General features: G+C 40.3%; 1 protein-coding gene across 2 annotated transcripts in view; it reads left to right on the top strand.

Moving 5' to 3' along the window:
* Positions 1-17,513, top strand: part of LOC136864771 (lysosomal membrane ascorbate-dependent ferrireductase CYB561A3) — a 317,068-nt gene that overhangs the window by 172,233 nt on the left and 127,322 nt on the right. Inside the window, exon 1 of one of the 2 annotated variants that reach the window (XM_067142142.2) lies at positions 4,731-4,878. The exons of the other annotated variant lie outside the window; for it this stretch is intronic. Coding sequence (XP_066998243.1) covers positions 4,856-4,878 — 23 coding nt within the window. The 5' untranslated portion in view covers positions 4,731-4,855. Of the gene's footprint in view, positions 1-4,730; positions 4,879-17,513 lie in introns of those variants that run through there. 2 annotated transcript variants of the gene reach the window in all.

Raw genomic sequence — 17,513 nt, 5'->3', positions numbered from 1 at the left:
ATCATCTTGACTGCCGCCCTTCAACTTCCGAAAGGCTGCTAACCCCTCTTTTGACGAACCATTCGTAATACTGGTCTCTCAATAGATACCCATCCGATATGGTTGCACCTGCTACTCGACTATCTGCTTCACTGGACGCACAAGCCTCCCCTCCGCGGCAACGTCACATGGCTCGCAGGGGAGGATTCGATTATAACCTAAACAAAATTAATTGAACAAGCCCGTCATCATACTTTTAACAGAATGAGGTGCCAGGTGCTGGGCTAGAGAAATGGAAAATAAGTTGTCTCAGGTTTGCAGGTGTGGTGTGTAGCTTGATACCAAGTTCAGAGCAAAGGTGCGGTGCTGTGTTATGACTAGAGCCCGGATTATATGTAATTATATATTCTGTTCCCATACATGTAACTGCAACAAAAACTAGAATGTCGGCGAATCACACTAAAAGGACCATTATTCCACGAGTTTAAAGTTACATATTTTTACATATTTCGATGCATAATAAATATTTTGATAAATATTACATATTTTAAATATTTTGAAGGATATAGTGCAATTGAAAAAAAAACACAATTCTCCTTTCACTTATTTTACATCGATTTACGTTTTTTAATTAAACACTTGAAAATAGTTTAAAATGCCTGTACGTTTCTAGCATCTAAAAATATTTAATAATTTAAAGTGAGGTAGGCCTATTCTGACAAAGAATCGCATGTTGACGGTGCAAGTCTTTGGTATCTCGAACTGTATCTGTCAATCTTCCCCTGCACAAACTTTATCACATTGTTCTCCTCACAGATTTAGTGACTCTTCTTTAGTGATCCCTTCGCCAGTCCTTGGTTTAAATGCCATATGTCAAAAGCACATATTATCTTTCTTTCTTTCTTCTTCGGTTATTGCCCATGTTTCAGTTCCATAAGGGGCTACACTCCACACAAAAGTCTTCAGAAACATTTTTCTAATAAGCATATTTGTGTTTGATGAGATCAATTTTTTTCTCTCTTAATAAGGATCTTCCTTGCTTGAGCAAGTCTGCAATTAAATATTTCTTTGCCGGACAGTTTGAAATACGCGCCAGCTACTTCATGTGAAATTCTGCTTATAAGAACACCGTAACAGACAGAAGGCGTTCGCTGACCGCAGAAAATTTTAAAACATTTTTAGCCATTTAGTTATTAATTATGCCTCCAAATGAAATTTAGAGGTTGAATAACATCTGTACTTGTAACGTTTTAGGTATTGTTTCCTTTTCTGTGAACAAATAAAGCTTATATATTAAGTGACATATTTTTATTTATTACATATTTAACTCCATACTTTGTCAATTTTAGCTACATATTTATATACATATTTCTCATTTTTATATTACATATAATTCGGGCTCTAGTTATGACTAAAATGAGGATTCCATAAAATGCCTATTTCTTCCTATACGGAAACGGCTAATTATGACAATTAGGAGATATTTTTAGTGCCTGCAAATGCCTATTTTGACCATCATTTTGCAATAAATGCCAATTTCAGTATCTAAAACGTATTTTTAATGTTTTAAGACGTACGTTTTTTATTCTCTGCTTCGATATATCTCGTTGTTTGGTAGAGCGTGTAGTTCGATCATATTCTGTAAGGATGAGAGGTCATTCTCCCGATTTAGAAATATCCTGACTGAACCGAGGCATAAATTGACAGCAGAAAACCTTAAAAATTACCATTAGTCAACTGCAATGTAGCTGAAGAGTAATTTGTTTCACCAGTTTCACTACAGTTTATTTCTATCTTCGCAGAATTTAGATCTGTACGAAACTGGCACCTCCAAATATAAGCAAACACCCCTATTTAACATTACTGAGGAGATAATTTAAAGTTCAAATTGTTCACACGAAGACCAGCTTCTTAGCGGAATGGTCAGTGTTGAGGCCTTCTGTTCAGAGAGTCCCGCTCAAGCTGGGAATTTAAATCACATCTGGTTAATTCCCCTGACTTGGAAAGTGGCTGTTTTTCCCAATACACACACAATATACCACACTACCAACAGCCACAGGAATACTGAATACATTCCTCCACATTGGGTTTGTGTCAGGAAGGGCATACGGCTATAAAACCGGGCCAAGTCTACAGGTGCATTCACACGCATGAGTTCACCAGAGTGTGAGAAAAGCAGACGAGGCGGAAGAATATACAAATTATGATAACGCCTGTTTTAACCTGTTTAATGCCTATTTACGGTGCCTCAAGCAGGATGTTGCCGGTTCCGCGGTGTAGGGGTTGCGTTCATGCCTCTTACACGGAGGCCGCGGGTTCGATTCCCGCCCAGGTCAGGATTTTTACCTGGATCTGAGAGTTTGTTCGAGGTCCACTCAGACTCCTTGATTACAATTGAGGAGCTATCTGACGGTGAGATGGCGACCCCGGTCTAGAAAACCAAGGATAACGGCCGTGAGGAGTCGTCGTGCTGACCACACGACACCTTGTAATCTGGAGGCCATCGGACTGAGCAGCGGCCGCTTGATAACACAAGGACAACGTCTAAACGGCTGCGCCACTCACGTCCGCTTGAGCTACATTGGAAAAACAGGGTCCATCTAACCTTCATTGACTTCGATTTAATTTGATGCGGTTAAAGTATTCGATCCTTGCCAGTTTACATAAAGGCTCTCTTAAATGCAATTCGATATATTCGTTAAGAGACGCAGAAGTAGTTAAGTGGGGTCTCTAATAAAAAATTGCCCCAGAAAAAGACCTAAAAGGTGAAAGCGATATTTTGGTTGTAGAAGATACTCCAGACCTAGGAGCACACGATGGTGTCATTACTTCGTGTGCGACCATTTTTAAAGGTAACTGAGACGTTGAAATAACAGCTGTAGTGTGGTTTGGAAAGTTTTCATTGTTATAATGTAACATGATTAACCATATAATCTGAGTAAAATGCTTTCTACTCACAATCGCTGGAGAATGTCTAAGGAGAGAAAAGAAAAAAAGTGAACGTGCTCATTCAGATTTTAAGAAACGGTTTTATGAGACACCAGACTTCAGGACTATTTAATTCTAAATCAGAAATTAACGTTAATGCAAGCGATTCTTTCAGTGTAAATTACTGGGAAGTATTTTTTCCCAGAATTCAAAATAACACCTGGCCTCTGTTTCATAAAAATTGACAGATGTAATAAATTCGACAATTCGGCATAAATTTTTCAATATATCACAATAATTTTCTGTTTCATAAAAGTTACAAGTTTCCATTACATGACATGTCAAACTTTCAGATTCCCATATTATAGCTACTCTAGATGGCTCTGAAGTGCGATAGCGATCAGTAAATGAGATTTACAAATAATCGTGTATAGTCTGTACAGTCTTCAGCCAGGAGCCTACAGTTTGACAAATTTATCAGCTTTTCACCTGCAAGTTGTGAAACTGAAAATTGCAAAATTGTCGAATAACTCTACATGCTTGTAAGCATTTATGAAACAAAAAATGATCGACCTGTAAACTTGTCCGACAATTTCCTGTCACTTGTCACTTGTAAATGAAATAAGGCTCTGATTGCCTTCAAATGTGGCATTTGTGATTCTTAGTATCCATTTTAATAACAACTGATAACATTCCGAAATATTTTATGGTAAATTATGAAATGAAACAATTTTTTATGATACAATACCATATATTAATAAAATGTTCATAAAATATAAGAAATGCATTAAAACCAGAAGTAATACAGTTCTGCGACTTATTCATTTAACTTCTCTAACATATACAAGTACGATTTATAACGAGTAACAAAATTGTTGTACATGGGATATTTTAATTTTTTTTAAAGAAATGCCACAATTTCCGAAATGTTTGCTGTTTTAAGGCAAAATTGTTAAATGCTATTAATTAGAAGCATTATTGTCACCCCTTAACGCGCAAAAATACTTTGTTCTTGAACAGTTACAAGATCTCTCATGGCCTAGGGGTAGCGAGCCTGCCTTTTACAGGTCCCGTGTTCAATTTCCTACTAGATTACGGATTTTTACCTAGATCTGAGGAGCTAGTTCGTGGTCCTCTCAGCTCACGTGAGAACAGCCTGTAGGTATCTGACGGTGAAATAGCGGCCCTAGTCTGGAAGACGAAGGGTAATGGCCGAGAGGATTCGTCGCGCTGACCCACGTTTTCTCGTAAGCCTTCGGGCTGAACAGCGGACGCTTGGTAGGCAATCATGGGATTTTTTTTAAATTTTATATAGAACTTTGGATATTGTTATGCTAGCTTGGTATATGTATACCTGTCGAAAAGGACCCTGGATAGGTGTGATAAGAACTTAATTTTTTTTTAAAAAAAGGAAGAGCATTATTCGCTGAAATCACCAGTAGGAATTTCTTTTGAAGGGAGACCTGCACGTGGTAAAAAAAGAGTCCGCTGCAGGATTGATTCGTTTGGTGACGGGAGAATATTTAATGAAAGATTTCTGTAGAGCTTAATAGGTAGTAATGATTTTAGAGAGAAACTTAGTGTGAATAATTGATTTTCTTGTGACGGATCAGAGCCAAATCCATGAAATCTGTTAATTTTCCCCATTCCTTAACTTCCTGGTTGATGTTCCAGCTTCCTAGTACTTGTTGTTACGTGTAGTGGTGGAGGGGACTACCAGATGGCAGTTGCGTGCAGCAGTGCGAGCAGAGTTTCCCCCACCCTTCTTCTTCACCGTGAAGCTGGGCGCGTCGCTCAACGAGTCAGTTGGGGTTCTAGTGGTCTCCGTGTTAGCTGTAAAATTTCTTGAGCTGTAGTTGGCGCGTGGTGACCAAGCAGGGTTGACAGTTGTGTTAGTGGTGTTCTGAGCTACGTTTGGACTGGGACTGAGCAGTTTTTTAAGATCACCATGGGGCGATCCAAGAATATTTCGTAAGTAATACCACGTTTCTTTTTTCTACTTGCTACATTCGGCGGTCCGAGCAGGTGTTTTTAGCTCCATAATTTACTAACCCTCTCGACTGCTGGATGGGAGATGCAACAAGTAGTTATTTGGCGACATTAAGCACTCAGTTGTTTGGCGAGCGGAAAAGTTTTGTTACGTTAAACTGGACTGTTGTCATTTAAAACATTCTAATGGGGTAAGTTTCTCACTAATTTACAGTACTGTAGATAAATATGGGAAATTACTGTATTCATGACACAAACGTATAGCCACTAGCAAGGAAGGTGGTGTGTTCTTTCAGTAACCGGAGCAAAAAATAAGCAGGGTTCATCAAAATTTGGGCGAGTTGCCTTTCTAAATCTTCGAGAAGGTTCTGCTTTCCTGAACCCTCTGATAAACAACCTGCAGGTCCACTAGAACCGAAGAATGAACTCACTCTTCTTAACGCAGGAAATCTATGAATAAATATGATACAATTGGTGAGGTTTCCTTTCCGGACTTCGTCATTATATTATGATACAGCTTATGAATCAGATACAGACTCAGGCAGCGAGAAGATCTGTCGTTGTCAAACTCGAGTGTTTATTTTTTACAGCCTAGCAGACGAGAGCGCGGTTCGACCAGTCTCATCTCTGGTCTGCTGCGGGCTAGAAGTTAATAAGTCAAATTATTGCGATGATAAAGCAGGGGTGACCAATTATTTTTAATATGCTTGCATTGCTGATAATTATTTAAAAGTAGGCTGTTATTGGGAGAAGGGAAGGTTTATGTGCCCTACTCCTACAAGGGGCGTAGCAAGAGAGGGGGTGAGGGAGGTTTAGAACCCCTCATGAAACTTTTACAAACATAAAATAAACGGAAACTGACAATAAACAGTTAACTAAATAAACATTCACAGATGCATAATTGTAAAATAAGAGACCTATTGAGTTTATTTTCTAAGAGTCCGACTCGTCGGCTGAACCGTCAGCGTACTGGCCTTCGGTTCAGAGGGTCCCGGGTTCGGTTCCCGGCCGTGTCGGGGATTTTAACCTTAATTGGTTAATTCCAGTGGCACGGGGGCTGGGTGTGTGTGTTGTCTTCATTTCATCACGACGCGCAGGTCGCCTACGTGAGTCAAATAGAAAGACCTGCACCTGGGACCCTTCCTGGGATATCCCGGCACTAAAAGCCATACTACATTTATTTATTTTCTAAGAAGCCTCGAAAGTTGGATTCCATATTGTAAACTGAGCATACAATTCGATGTAAAACTGTTGACCTTGATCGTATTGTTCTTGTTCTGTATTTTAATGTAAGATTTTGTCCTGTACTGCAATCTGAATATCAACATAATTCACTTGTATCAGTATCCTTATAATAAGACAGTCGAGCATGTGTGCACCACACACGCACAAGTACCTTCATTATGTTCTATCATAGTTTTGTAACTATAACCGCCGCCCCCCCCCCCCCCCTCCTACCTTCCCTCATCGGCCAATCCTGGCTACGCTGCTGATTCCTACTAAACGGGGAATGTTAACTTGTATTCTCCAGTTTTCCCCAGAAACACAGCTATGGACCACGCACCCATGCATGGATGACGTGACTTGTCACCTACACCGCCACTACAATTGCGGTCTTTTTTCGTGAAGGAAATTGAAAATTTATTGAACATCTCCCTTGGTAAGTTAATCCAATCCCTAACTCACTTTCCTATAAAAGAATATTTGCTCCAGTTTGTCCTCTTGAATTCCAACTTTATCTTCATATTGTGATCTTTCCTACTTTTGAAGACACCATTCAAACTTATTCGTCTACTAATGTCATTCCATGCCACCTCTCCACAGACAGCTCGGACATAACGCTTAGTTGAGCAGCTAGTCTTCTTTCTCCCAAGTCTTCCCAGCCCAAACTTTGCAACATTCTTCATTCTTGTAACGCTACTCTTTTGTCGGAAATCACCCAGAACAAATCGAGCTGATTTTCTTTGGAGGGTACTAGGTACCCTACTTTCCCTATAGTTGAAAAGCGAGAGTTCTTCTCAATGGGAATAACTCTTCGAAATTACAGTGCAATTACGAATTTTCCGCTCCATCCACTATTCCTTCTTTGCTGGTAAGTTTTGAACTTCTCCCAAAGATTGGACTGTGAACATTTTTTAAGAGATGTTCACTACCGTGAATATTGACGTATCATTGAGCAGACTTCAGCAGGCTGATAACACTTCTGAACTGTATTCTCACACTGTGCGTGTGAGATTACCCCGCCCTCCCAGACTGAGTTTAAGAGCGTTTTTCTTTTCTCAGCCGAAGTTCATTATGCTGACCATTCAGCCCAGGAACCATCGACAAAGATTTTACTTCTCGTCAGGAAAATGCTCGGGTTGTACTTCACGAAAATTAGTCCCGTTTGTAAATACAAATGTATCTAAACAATACTTCAGACAGCGCTAAAACACTGTGCTCATATCTCGCTGTCCGACTGTAAGAATAGTTGTTGTTTTTCAAACTTAGGGCTGTCCTTGACAAGAAAGTGGACGTGGCCTTTATTAAGGAATTTAGCTGGTGTGAAAATGGAAAACGGCAGACCATCAGGGCTGCTGATGGGGTTCGACTGTCGGCTTACGGCTCGTACAGACGTGCACATTAATGGTGTCCCGACATAAACAATCAACACTGCCCCACTCCAGTACTGAAAAGAAGGGGAGAAAGTGAAGGGGTAGTGTTGAAGGCCAATCCAGTACAAAACATGGGGGAAGAGAGTGAAGGGGTAGTGTCGAAGGCACAATGGCTCACCTTCTCGCTTAACGCATTGCTGCATGGACTGCATGCAGACAGCCCGCTACAAGACTTCGTTGTGATCGAAATGGGCACAGTGACAGATGTATTGAAGTACAGCGTTAGGTTACCTACTCGTCCGGCCCCGCGGTGTACGGGGCAACGTGTCCGGCCGCCCCGAATTCGATTCCCGGCCGGGTCAGGGGGTTTTAATTGTAAATGATTAATATCCCTGGCCTGGGGACTACGCATTTGTGTCGTCCTTAACACTCAACACTTCCGCAATTCCAATTACATGCAGGTTCATATATTGTGCAAGTAGGGGCAAAAGAACTCTATAGGTCGACGCCCCGAACAAATAGCATTTTATCATAAACAATTTAAAAAGTAACATACTCTGATAATTACAGCATTAAGAGGTAAAGGAGGTTTTTAACCGAAAAGTATTTTATGCTACAGTAGTTAGGAATATTTTGTAGCTGCGTTATATCGGGTCTACCAATTCTTCTTCACCTCGTTCTTGCCATATTTCTATCCATTTCCAAACTGTCTTAAGACTGCATGGTATTGCTTCTGCTATTGCTTGGGGGACCATGTGAGCCTCCCACATGCCAATAATACGGCCTCGATTCACCTGCGATAGGATAGGAGCCATCTTATTACAATGTTACAGTATAACGCCGGAATACACACACTGTGTATTCAGCACTACCTGTTCACTCCCTTCCTCTCCTTTTCAGTACTGGAGTGGCCTTCAACACTATCCCTTTACTCTCTCCCCTCCTTTTCAGTACTGGAGTGGGGCAGTGTTGATTGTTTATGTCGGGACACCATTAATGTGCGTGCGTGTACCAGGCAGCAAACTTGTGCAGTTAGACCACGCGAACTAAAGTTCCGAATTTGGAAGGCTACAAGGTGAATGTTATTGTTACTACACGTACTGAAATGCTGGAGTTTATCAGGTAGCGGTTATCGTAACGTATTTTACGGACTGAGCTTAGACAGGACCCGATGTTCCGAACTACTAATTTGGCCGGGTCGGACCTGACTTTGCTCGGAACAGAATCAGACTTTCTCACTTCAGGTAAAGTGCGAGACACCTATTCTTGTACCATGTAATTAGTCGCCACACACATTTGGTTAACAGTCGGCTTAAAACAGGTGATTTCTTTGTGCCTATTACTTTTGTTTCCGGTGTTCTTTGACGTTGTCCGCTCCAATAACTGTAACACGCCATTTTAGTGCGGACCGTCTGCCAGATATTCATCGCACCATTGAGATGCAGTTCGCTACCTGTAACATCCGTGTGTTTTCAATTGACATTTAATTGGGGACCTGAATTCCTAAGCATGCTAACTCCAAAAAGAGTCGAAATTGAGTTATGCACAACTTCGGGATAGACACGTGATAAGACGTGATACTGTATCGCAAAAAAATGGTCTTAACTCCTGCTCAATACTATGTAAAAAGTAACCTTAAAACTTCATTTGAATTTAAACCATGCCATGACCACGGAGGTAGCTTGATTTGGAATTCAGATGATAGACTGGAGTTAGCATGGCTAAGTAGATAAACATAGATTCAATAGGTACTTCAAGGAATCTTGTTCTAAGGAAAATGAGAAATGAAGTATTGCGAAATACAAAATAGATGATGATAATGATAATAATGTATTTACGGCCCATTAAATACATTTGACGGTTTGCGGAGACTCCGAGGTGCCAGAATTTTATCCCGCAGGAGTTCTTTACGTGCCAGTAAATCTACAGACACGAGGCTGAGCCAGGATCAAACGTGCCACGTTGGCGTCAGAAGGCCAGTGCCTTAACCGTCTGAGCCACTCAGCCCGACTAAAATACAGAAGTACAGCAGAAGACGTAAGAATGAAGTCCAGGCAAGCGTCTTCAATGTCTGGAATAAGTTTCACCTCCTTTATGATTGAGAAACCGAACAATAAATCTATATATTTTATAGACAGGGGAGACAGGGGGCGTGTATGGTGATGCCTGCCCAATAAATTAGCGAAACTTGATATTAAAAAGCTCGGAAGTACATTCCAGAAGAGGACAAAGTTCTAATAGTCCCTAAAATCAAAACCCACTAATGGTGGTGGTAATAAATCAGAGTATGGAAGTGACGAGTATAAAATATTTGTCTCTGTATACAAGTGAATGATCTGAATCACCTGAAAGATTTTTATGAAGTGAGAAGCAAGTATTGTTTTGTTAATGATTAAAAATGTTTGTACAGGCGGAGAGAAATAAGTACTGTGGACTATAGTACGTAATAAATGTCAAATAAGTATAAATTACAAAGACAAATATCATTCCTTCTTTCCCAGCAAGTTTTAATGGTAATATCTATAACACAACCAACTTGCATTTTTGAGAGTCTGCTACTAAACCATGCTAACTCCATATGTAAATAATTTATATAAAAAGTATTTGCTTCCTTAAATTAATGTATTGTGGTTAGTACCTTTTGTAAAATAAGTAAAACACAACATAAATATTACGTTTTTCCTCTTTCCTGTTTTTTTTTAATTTTGAGTTAGCATGATTTGGAATTCAGGTCCTCAGTTACAGTACTAAGCCCACGCCGATTACAAAACTAGTCGCCTATGAGCCACTGCGCTCGCTAGACACCATAACAAGGCCGGGTTTCAGATACCAGTTTCAATCAAGCACGTGCCATGAATACTAGTTAACCCCAGCCTCTGAATTGAGAGTACATAAATAATAATACCCAACCTGTGGCCAGTCGAATATTCACTCTTGTTCCTCAGTGCACTGTGTGCTTCTTAACTCGACAAGAATTCAAGCTTATATTTTCAGCACTTACGGAGGAAGTGACTGCGCGGCTTGGTTCACGTGGCTACCAGCTTGATATCGGGAGATAGTGGGTTCGAACCCCACTGTCGGCAGCACTGGAAATGGTTTTCCGTGATTTCCCCTTTTCACCCCGGGCAAATGCTGGGGCTGAACCTTAAGGCGACGGTCGCTTCCTTCCCACTCCTAGGACTTTCCTATCACATCGTCGCCGTAAGACCTAACTGTGTCGGTGCGATGCAAAGCAAATTCTGAAATAAAAATAATAAAAACATATTCAACACATATTTGAAATGCTGGAGAGGATTTTAATTATTTATTATGCTGTTTTCTCTACTCACAGCTGTTAATTTGAATGTGAGAAACTAACAAAGATTCGGCTAATAATAGAGTAGAAATTGATTATAAGGACATCCTAAGAAACCTGAAACTCGCTCGTTGTAGTAAAAAAAAAAAAAAAAAAAAAAAAAGAAAAGAAAAAAAGGTATCTGTATCGTATAGATTCCACTGTCGCCACAAACCACTAAGTGTTATTACGGTGAACCACTAAATGAGAAAAGACAAAGTATTTGCTAATACTAGAATATTTGTCTTAGAAAGAGAATATTGTTTTTGTTTTTCCAGAAACTTCATTATAACTAGCTTTTCTGTCTCCTTCGTGTCAGTATTTCTCTTAGTTTGCGATTTACTCTAGTACGGTAAATGTCTGCAGTTTACTTACACCGTTGATGTATTCCTAAGACTAATTTTAATCGCTGGAAATAGAATTGAGGATTTAAGTTTTGTACATCCTGGAATTTGAATCCGGTCTTCCTGGTATCATTGTAACAGAACGGGCGTTGTCCTCATTTAGCTGTGTAACACTGGGATCAAAGAACTCAACAGTACAGGGGAGAGTAAGGTCCTTGGAGATACTCTAACTGCAGAATAGCACGTTACATCTTAACCTACGGGGAACTACAGGACGTGGGACTCAACGTACAGTGATAATGGATGACTAGGTGCGGTGTGTTTTAGCAATGACGGAATTTGTAGCTGTAGTTCATACTCTCGTCGTACTATTATGCCTCAGGGAAAAGGGCAACTACGCCTGTGGGTCGGTGACGCAGACGAAGAATACACTCACAGTATCCCCTGCCTGTCGTAAGAGGCGACCAAGGAATGATTGAGAACCATGAAACTACTTGTGATTAGTACAATCATGAGGGGAACACCATGGGTCGCCTTTACTTGAGTATTACCACTATGTTAGGTACCAAATAGGTTTGTGATTAGTAGCAGCAGAGAGCGGTTCACTGTGGGTGTACAGTATCTGTGATTACCACTATATGCGGAACACCACGGACTTATGTTACCTGTGATTAGTACCCACTATGTAAGGAACACCACGGGATAGGAAGAGTCCCTGTGATTAATGTACCTAGGTGAGTAACACCGTGGGTTTGCGTTGCGTGTGAGTGACGCTATTATATGGGAAACATCATAGATCTGCGTTACCTGTGCGACGTACACTACTTGTGAGTAGTACAGTAATGTTTGGAACACCGTGAGTCGACCCTACTTTTGATTAGTACCGCAACATGACAAATACCACGGTTCTACTTTACTAGCAATCAGTACCATTATGAGGGGCCGTTGACCTGGATTTTGGACCCCATTAGACAAAAAGCATAATCGATTCAGGATTGTGCTTTGGAATCAGTCGCTTGATCAGTAGTACTATTGTTTTAATAGTTTCTGGGAAGGTGGGGCGGGTCGGATCCACAGATTGTTTTAAGTTCATAATCATTATTCATCATAGTCTTTTTGAATTCTAGACAGTGGACAGATTTTGGAATTATTTTTAACTTTCAGTATTGTGAGTTTGATCCGCTGATTATTTTAAATTCATATTCATTCATCCATTCATCACGTTTTGAATTCTGGTCACTGGATGAATTTAGAACTTTTAAATTGTCCTTACATTTCATACTATTAGGGGTCGTTGACCTAGATGTTAGACCCCTTTAAACAAGCATTATCATTGAAAGGGGGACTCTGTGCAGGATAATGTAGTGCCCGGTGAATTGCCACTAAACTGTGGTAAATATATGGGATCTCTGTAAGTATGTATGTGGAAATATCTTAATTGGGGTAATTACAATGACGAGACTGTACATAAAGGTTACAGGCCTCTTCAAATTACGGTTGAGGTTATTTAGGGGTTGTAGTGAGGCTGTAAAAAGAGCGTTTCAGTCTCGGGCAAGACTCAAATTAGAGAATGGTTCCAGTGTATGTAACCCAAGATACGAGAAATGGAAAAGATCCAAAGGAAGGCAGCACTATTTGTTCTGGGTGATTTCCGACAGAACAGTGTTACCAAAATGCTGCGAACTTTGGGCTGGGAAGACTTGGGGAGTACGGAGAAGAGCTGCTCGACTAAGTGGTATGTTGCGAGCTGTCAAAGATGGCGTGAAATAATTTCGTGTGGCTATTTCTAGCCGGGTGCAGCCCTTGTAAGGCAGACCCTCCGATGAGGGTGGGCGGCATCTGCCATGTGTAGGTAACTGAGTGTTAATGTGGTGGAGGTAGTGTTATGTGGTGTGAGAGTTGCAGAGATGTTGGGGACAGCACAAACACCCAGCCCCGGACGCTTGGAATTAACCAATGAAGGTTAAAATCCCCGAACCGGCCGGGAATCGGACCCGGAACCCTCTGAACCGAAGGCCAGTACGCTGACCATTCAGCCAACGTGGAATGATATTAGTAGACGAATAACCTTGAGCGGAGCTTTTAAAGATAAGAAATACCATCGTATGAAGAGTTCGAATTCCGGTGGGCGAATTGGGGTAAATAATCATTCATACGAAGAGGAATTAGGGACTGGAATAATTCAGAGGGAAGTGTTCGACAGCATGATTTCGAATTCAGGTCCTCAGTCACAGTACTAAGCTCACGCCGATAACTAAACTAGTCCCCTATGAGCCACTGCGTTCGTTAAGACACCATAACAAGGCTGGGTTTCAGACACCAGTTTCAATCAAGCACGTGCCATGAATACTAGTTATCCCCAGCCTCCGAATTGAGAGTACATAAATAAAAAGAATATCCAACCCGTGGCCAGTAGAATATTAACTGTTCCTCAGTGTACTAGTGTACATAGCCCCTTCAATCTTTACAGGTTTGCAATATTAAAGAAAGACGATGTAAAAAAAATGATAGGGAATTGGCCACCTGGGCGACAGACCTAAATGCAGAGGAGGGATTCATTGATACTCATGAGGGTGGCCGCCGACACATACGTGAATTGCCACACACATACTGTAACTCGGACAATACTTCTCTTCTCACTTCGTGAAGACTGTGGATTGCGCAACCAGCATGATTGGTGTAGTTAAAAATCTGGCCTTAAATGTTCCAAATTGCACTTGTCATAAGCAGCAAGGTGGACAATGAAAGCAGTTCTGGCATACTTGAAACAATAAGGCTTATTTTCGTTTTTAAGGTCTTGTTTCCGCGGATGCTATCTGAACAAATACAGAACGCGTGGTGTACCAACTTGCAACTGCGTTATCTAAATCGTTTTTCACTAAATGTGCTTTTTCCTTAAGGTAATTTGTTGCGTATCCCTTGATTTTTTACGCAAGTGTTTGTCTGAAATGATTTTAGCACTTCAGGTCTGTTTTCAGACCAACTTTGCTTTACGGGAGCGAAAGCTGGGTGGACTCAGGATATTTTATTCATAAGTTAGAAGTAAGACATGAAAGTGGCGAGAATGATTGCCGGTACAAATAAGTGGGAACAATGGCAGGAGGGTACTCGGAATGAGGAGATAAAGCCTTAGGAATGAACTCTATGGATGAAGTTGTACGCATAAATCTACTTCTGTGGTGCGGTCATAGTGTGGCGAATGGAGGAGAGCTTACCTAGGAGATTAATGGACTCTGTTATGGAGAGTAAGTGAAGTAGAGGAAGACCAGGACAACTATGGTTAGACTCGTTTTCTAACGATTTAAGGATAAGAGGCATTGAACTAAGTAAGGCCACAGCACTAGTTGCAAATAGAGGATTGTGGCGACATTTAGTAAATTTAGAGACTTTCAGACTGAACGCTGAAAGACACAACTGTCTGTGATGATGATGATGATGATGATTATGGCGGAAAGCAAAGTTTCGAAGTTTAAAATAAACTGCCGCTGTGCGTGCAGACGCCGCGAGTATTCGGTGAATTATGCGATACGGATCTATGAAGAAAGTTGAACATACAGTATGTGAATGATGTTAGTATACGTTCACATTCAGATCGAATGGATAGAATCGCAGGCATTGGTAATATACAATCAATGTAATGAAAAATATGGCCATATTTCCAGCGGGGAAGTAGTAGCCATGTTTCTCCAGAGCAGATTAGGTTTTCCAGACTTTGTCCTCGAAGTAAAACATTCGCTCGTTACTTTTGGATGAAGAAAACTTTGGCCTAAAATTTATAATGGGAGAATCCAAAATGTTTCAAAATATGCAGGGCAGCTTTGTGACAATTCACATATCCCTAATTAGGTACTTTTATGTCCATTTTACAAATATCTATACTGTTCGAATTTTGTGGCCCGGAATAATATTGCTTCTTATAAGAAACTAGTGATCCTTGGGCTGGTTTGGCTGACTCTCATACATATCAATAGTTAACTACAATCAACTGTCGTTGGTTAACCCTTGAAGTATGCATCTTGTCAAGACGGTTCATTGTAAAATTCTCGTGCTGGGTTAGTTTGTTGGAAAAGGACGACGGATAGCGAAGGAAGATTAAAAAATGTACACCCGTACTGTTTTTTTCTAGGAATCTTTTCTCCCTGCCCAGTTCCCGCTGTTCATCCCCATACTAACGTTGCTAAGACTCAACACTCTAGGTGTTAATTTACTTTGCAGCATACATGTGCTCATTACACTGACTGGAAGGCCATTACATTTACTCACTTGTGAAAATAACATTGTCACCTTTCTTGATCTTTCTCACTTTAATCATTTGCTATAATGTAATCCTCTTCATACAGTTTTCCCTCATTTTTGTAAGGCTTCTCTGGAAATCTTCCTTTGAACTACATCCTTACAAGAACCCTTCGAACAATCACAGAATGAACCTGTCGGTCCATGCTTTCTAGCACTCGTGGTGAAATTTTGGCAGTCCTGTCTTGATTTGTTTTTCAATTTTCCGTTCATTACATGCGTTTCGCCTTCCATTTTGCTTAGCTGGTTGACGTCTCTCCGGCACACGGACGTATCGCCTTGTTATCACAAACTGTAGTTCTGGGAATGTTCAGCTGGAAATATTTGTACTAGAAAGTAAAGTTTTCTTGATAGAAATTTTCATGAACTGTTATCGCGACATTTGGGACCTATTTCCTATTTAATGATTCAGAGCAGTGGCGTATGCTGCGATCAAGACGTGGGCTACCACTAGACTTAGATTACTCCTTTTCGATAGTTGGTTTAGTGAATGTCAAGCCTTAAGTGTTTCGAGCCACCGGAGTACTGTAGCTTGCTGTGCTGTCGATGCTGTTTCAAAACTCACTGCCCTGGCCTCTGCCACTGCCAGTACTCAACACCTGATCAATGGAAATGGTAGCTTCTGGTTTAGCAAATTAAAGTCCTTTATGGATAAATGGGTAGAATGTTTGCGTTCTGAGCTTATGTTCGTTTGCCCCTCGCCTTATACCACCCGCCGTATCGTACTTCAGGCAGTATGCATAGAATATAATAGATTTATAAACAGGTTATTTTCCCAATTAAAGATGATTCAATAAAACATACAATAAATACACCTTAAGTAAATATCACTAATTTCCTAAAATAATTAAGTTCAAACTAAATCTAGAGACCTTTTTATATGCATATTTACAAAACAATAATAAATAAATAAATAAATAAATGAAACTAAATCTCCTTAAATAATTTACATTACTAAACTACATGTAGTGACTTTTACATATTTACATACCTTTCAGATAGGGCCTTACATTCATGAGGTCAGTAGGGCATGTCTGATTTTAGACGGGGGGTGAGTGAAAAAGGTCCACTAATTCGCTCACCTCATTCAGTGATGTTAGTGCCCTCACATAAAGCCGTACGTACAAGAAGCGAAGGTTTTCACACCGGAAAATATTGTAATCTATGGTTTTCTTAAGCGCCGCACAGGCACAGATAGGTTTTATGACGACGATGAATAGGAATGGGAAGGAAGCGACGGTGGCCTTGATTTTCCTGGAGTGAAAATGGGAAACCATATTCAAGGCTGCCGACAGTGGAGTTCGAACCCGCTATCTTCGAAGTGGCGCGACCGCGCAGCCACGCTCTCGATGTGTTATGTCAGCTAAGCCCTTAATCTTTTATCATTGGGTTATATACTACCTGAGCTACAAACATCAAATTTTCAACTCCTTTTTTAATTTTTGAAATAGAAAATTATTTTTGAGATATGTATTCAGAGCCCTGCCAATAGCCAGGAGGAAAAAAATGTACTTCCCTCAAGCACCCTGGATTTTCCAACCCCCGTTAACCGAAATATCGTTTAACCGAAACTATCGGAAAAAATCTGAATTACAGAAACGAATTAAGGAAACATAATTTGTTATGCTATCTGACGTTCTGCTAATAAGATCTACACACTTGATCTACAGGTGTCGTAATCTTATTTTTAGTCATAGGAACAGCTTTTATAGGATATGTTCTCCCTTGATATAACTGCTAGCAAACGACGAGAAAACAAAATAAAATACTTTTTCAGAAAATAATAGTAGGGCCTTCTGTATATTTACAGTACGGTACAAGCACTATAGAACATTTTGTTAATAGTTCAGTAGTTCGGATTTCCAGTATTAAAATACCACGTCAACAATATAGGACATACATACATTACCTTTCATCTAAACCTTCAAAAAACTATTCTTAACATCCAAAAATGGCATTCAATTACTATCCGAAACGATGATTATCTGAAACCCCCTTCCCCCCACTTCTCCCCTTTGTTTTGGTTAACGGGGGTTCTACTGTAGGTTGATT

This window comes from Anabrus simplex, chromosome 2, assembly GCF_040414725.1.
Source record: "Anabrus simplex isolate iqAnaSimp1 chromosome 2, ASM4041472v1, whole genome shotgun sequence".
Taxonomy (NCBI): domain Eukaryota; kingdom Metazoa; phylum Arthropoda; class Insecta; order Orthoptera; family Tettigoniidae; genus Anabrus; species Anabrus simplex.
This window is presented reverse-complemented; position numbering and strand designations above follow the sequence as displayed.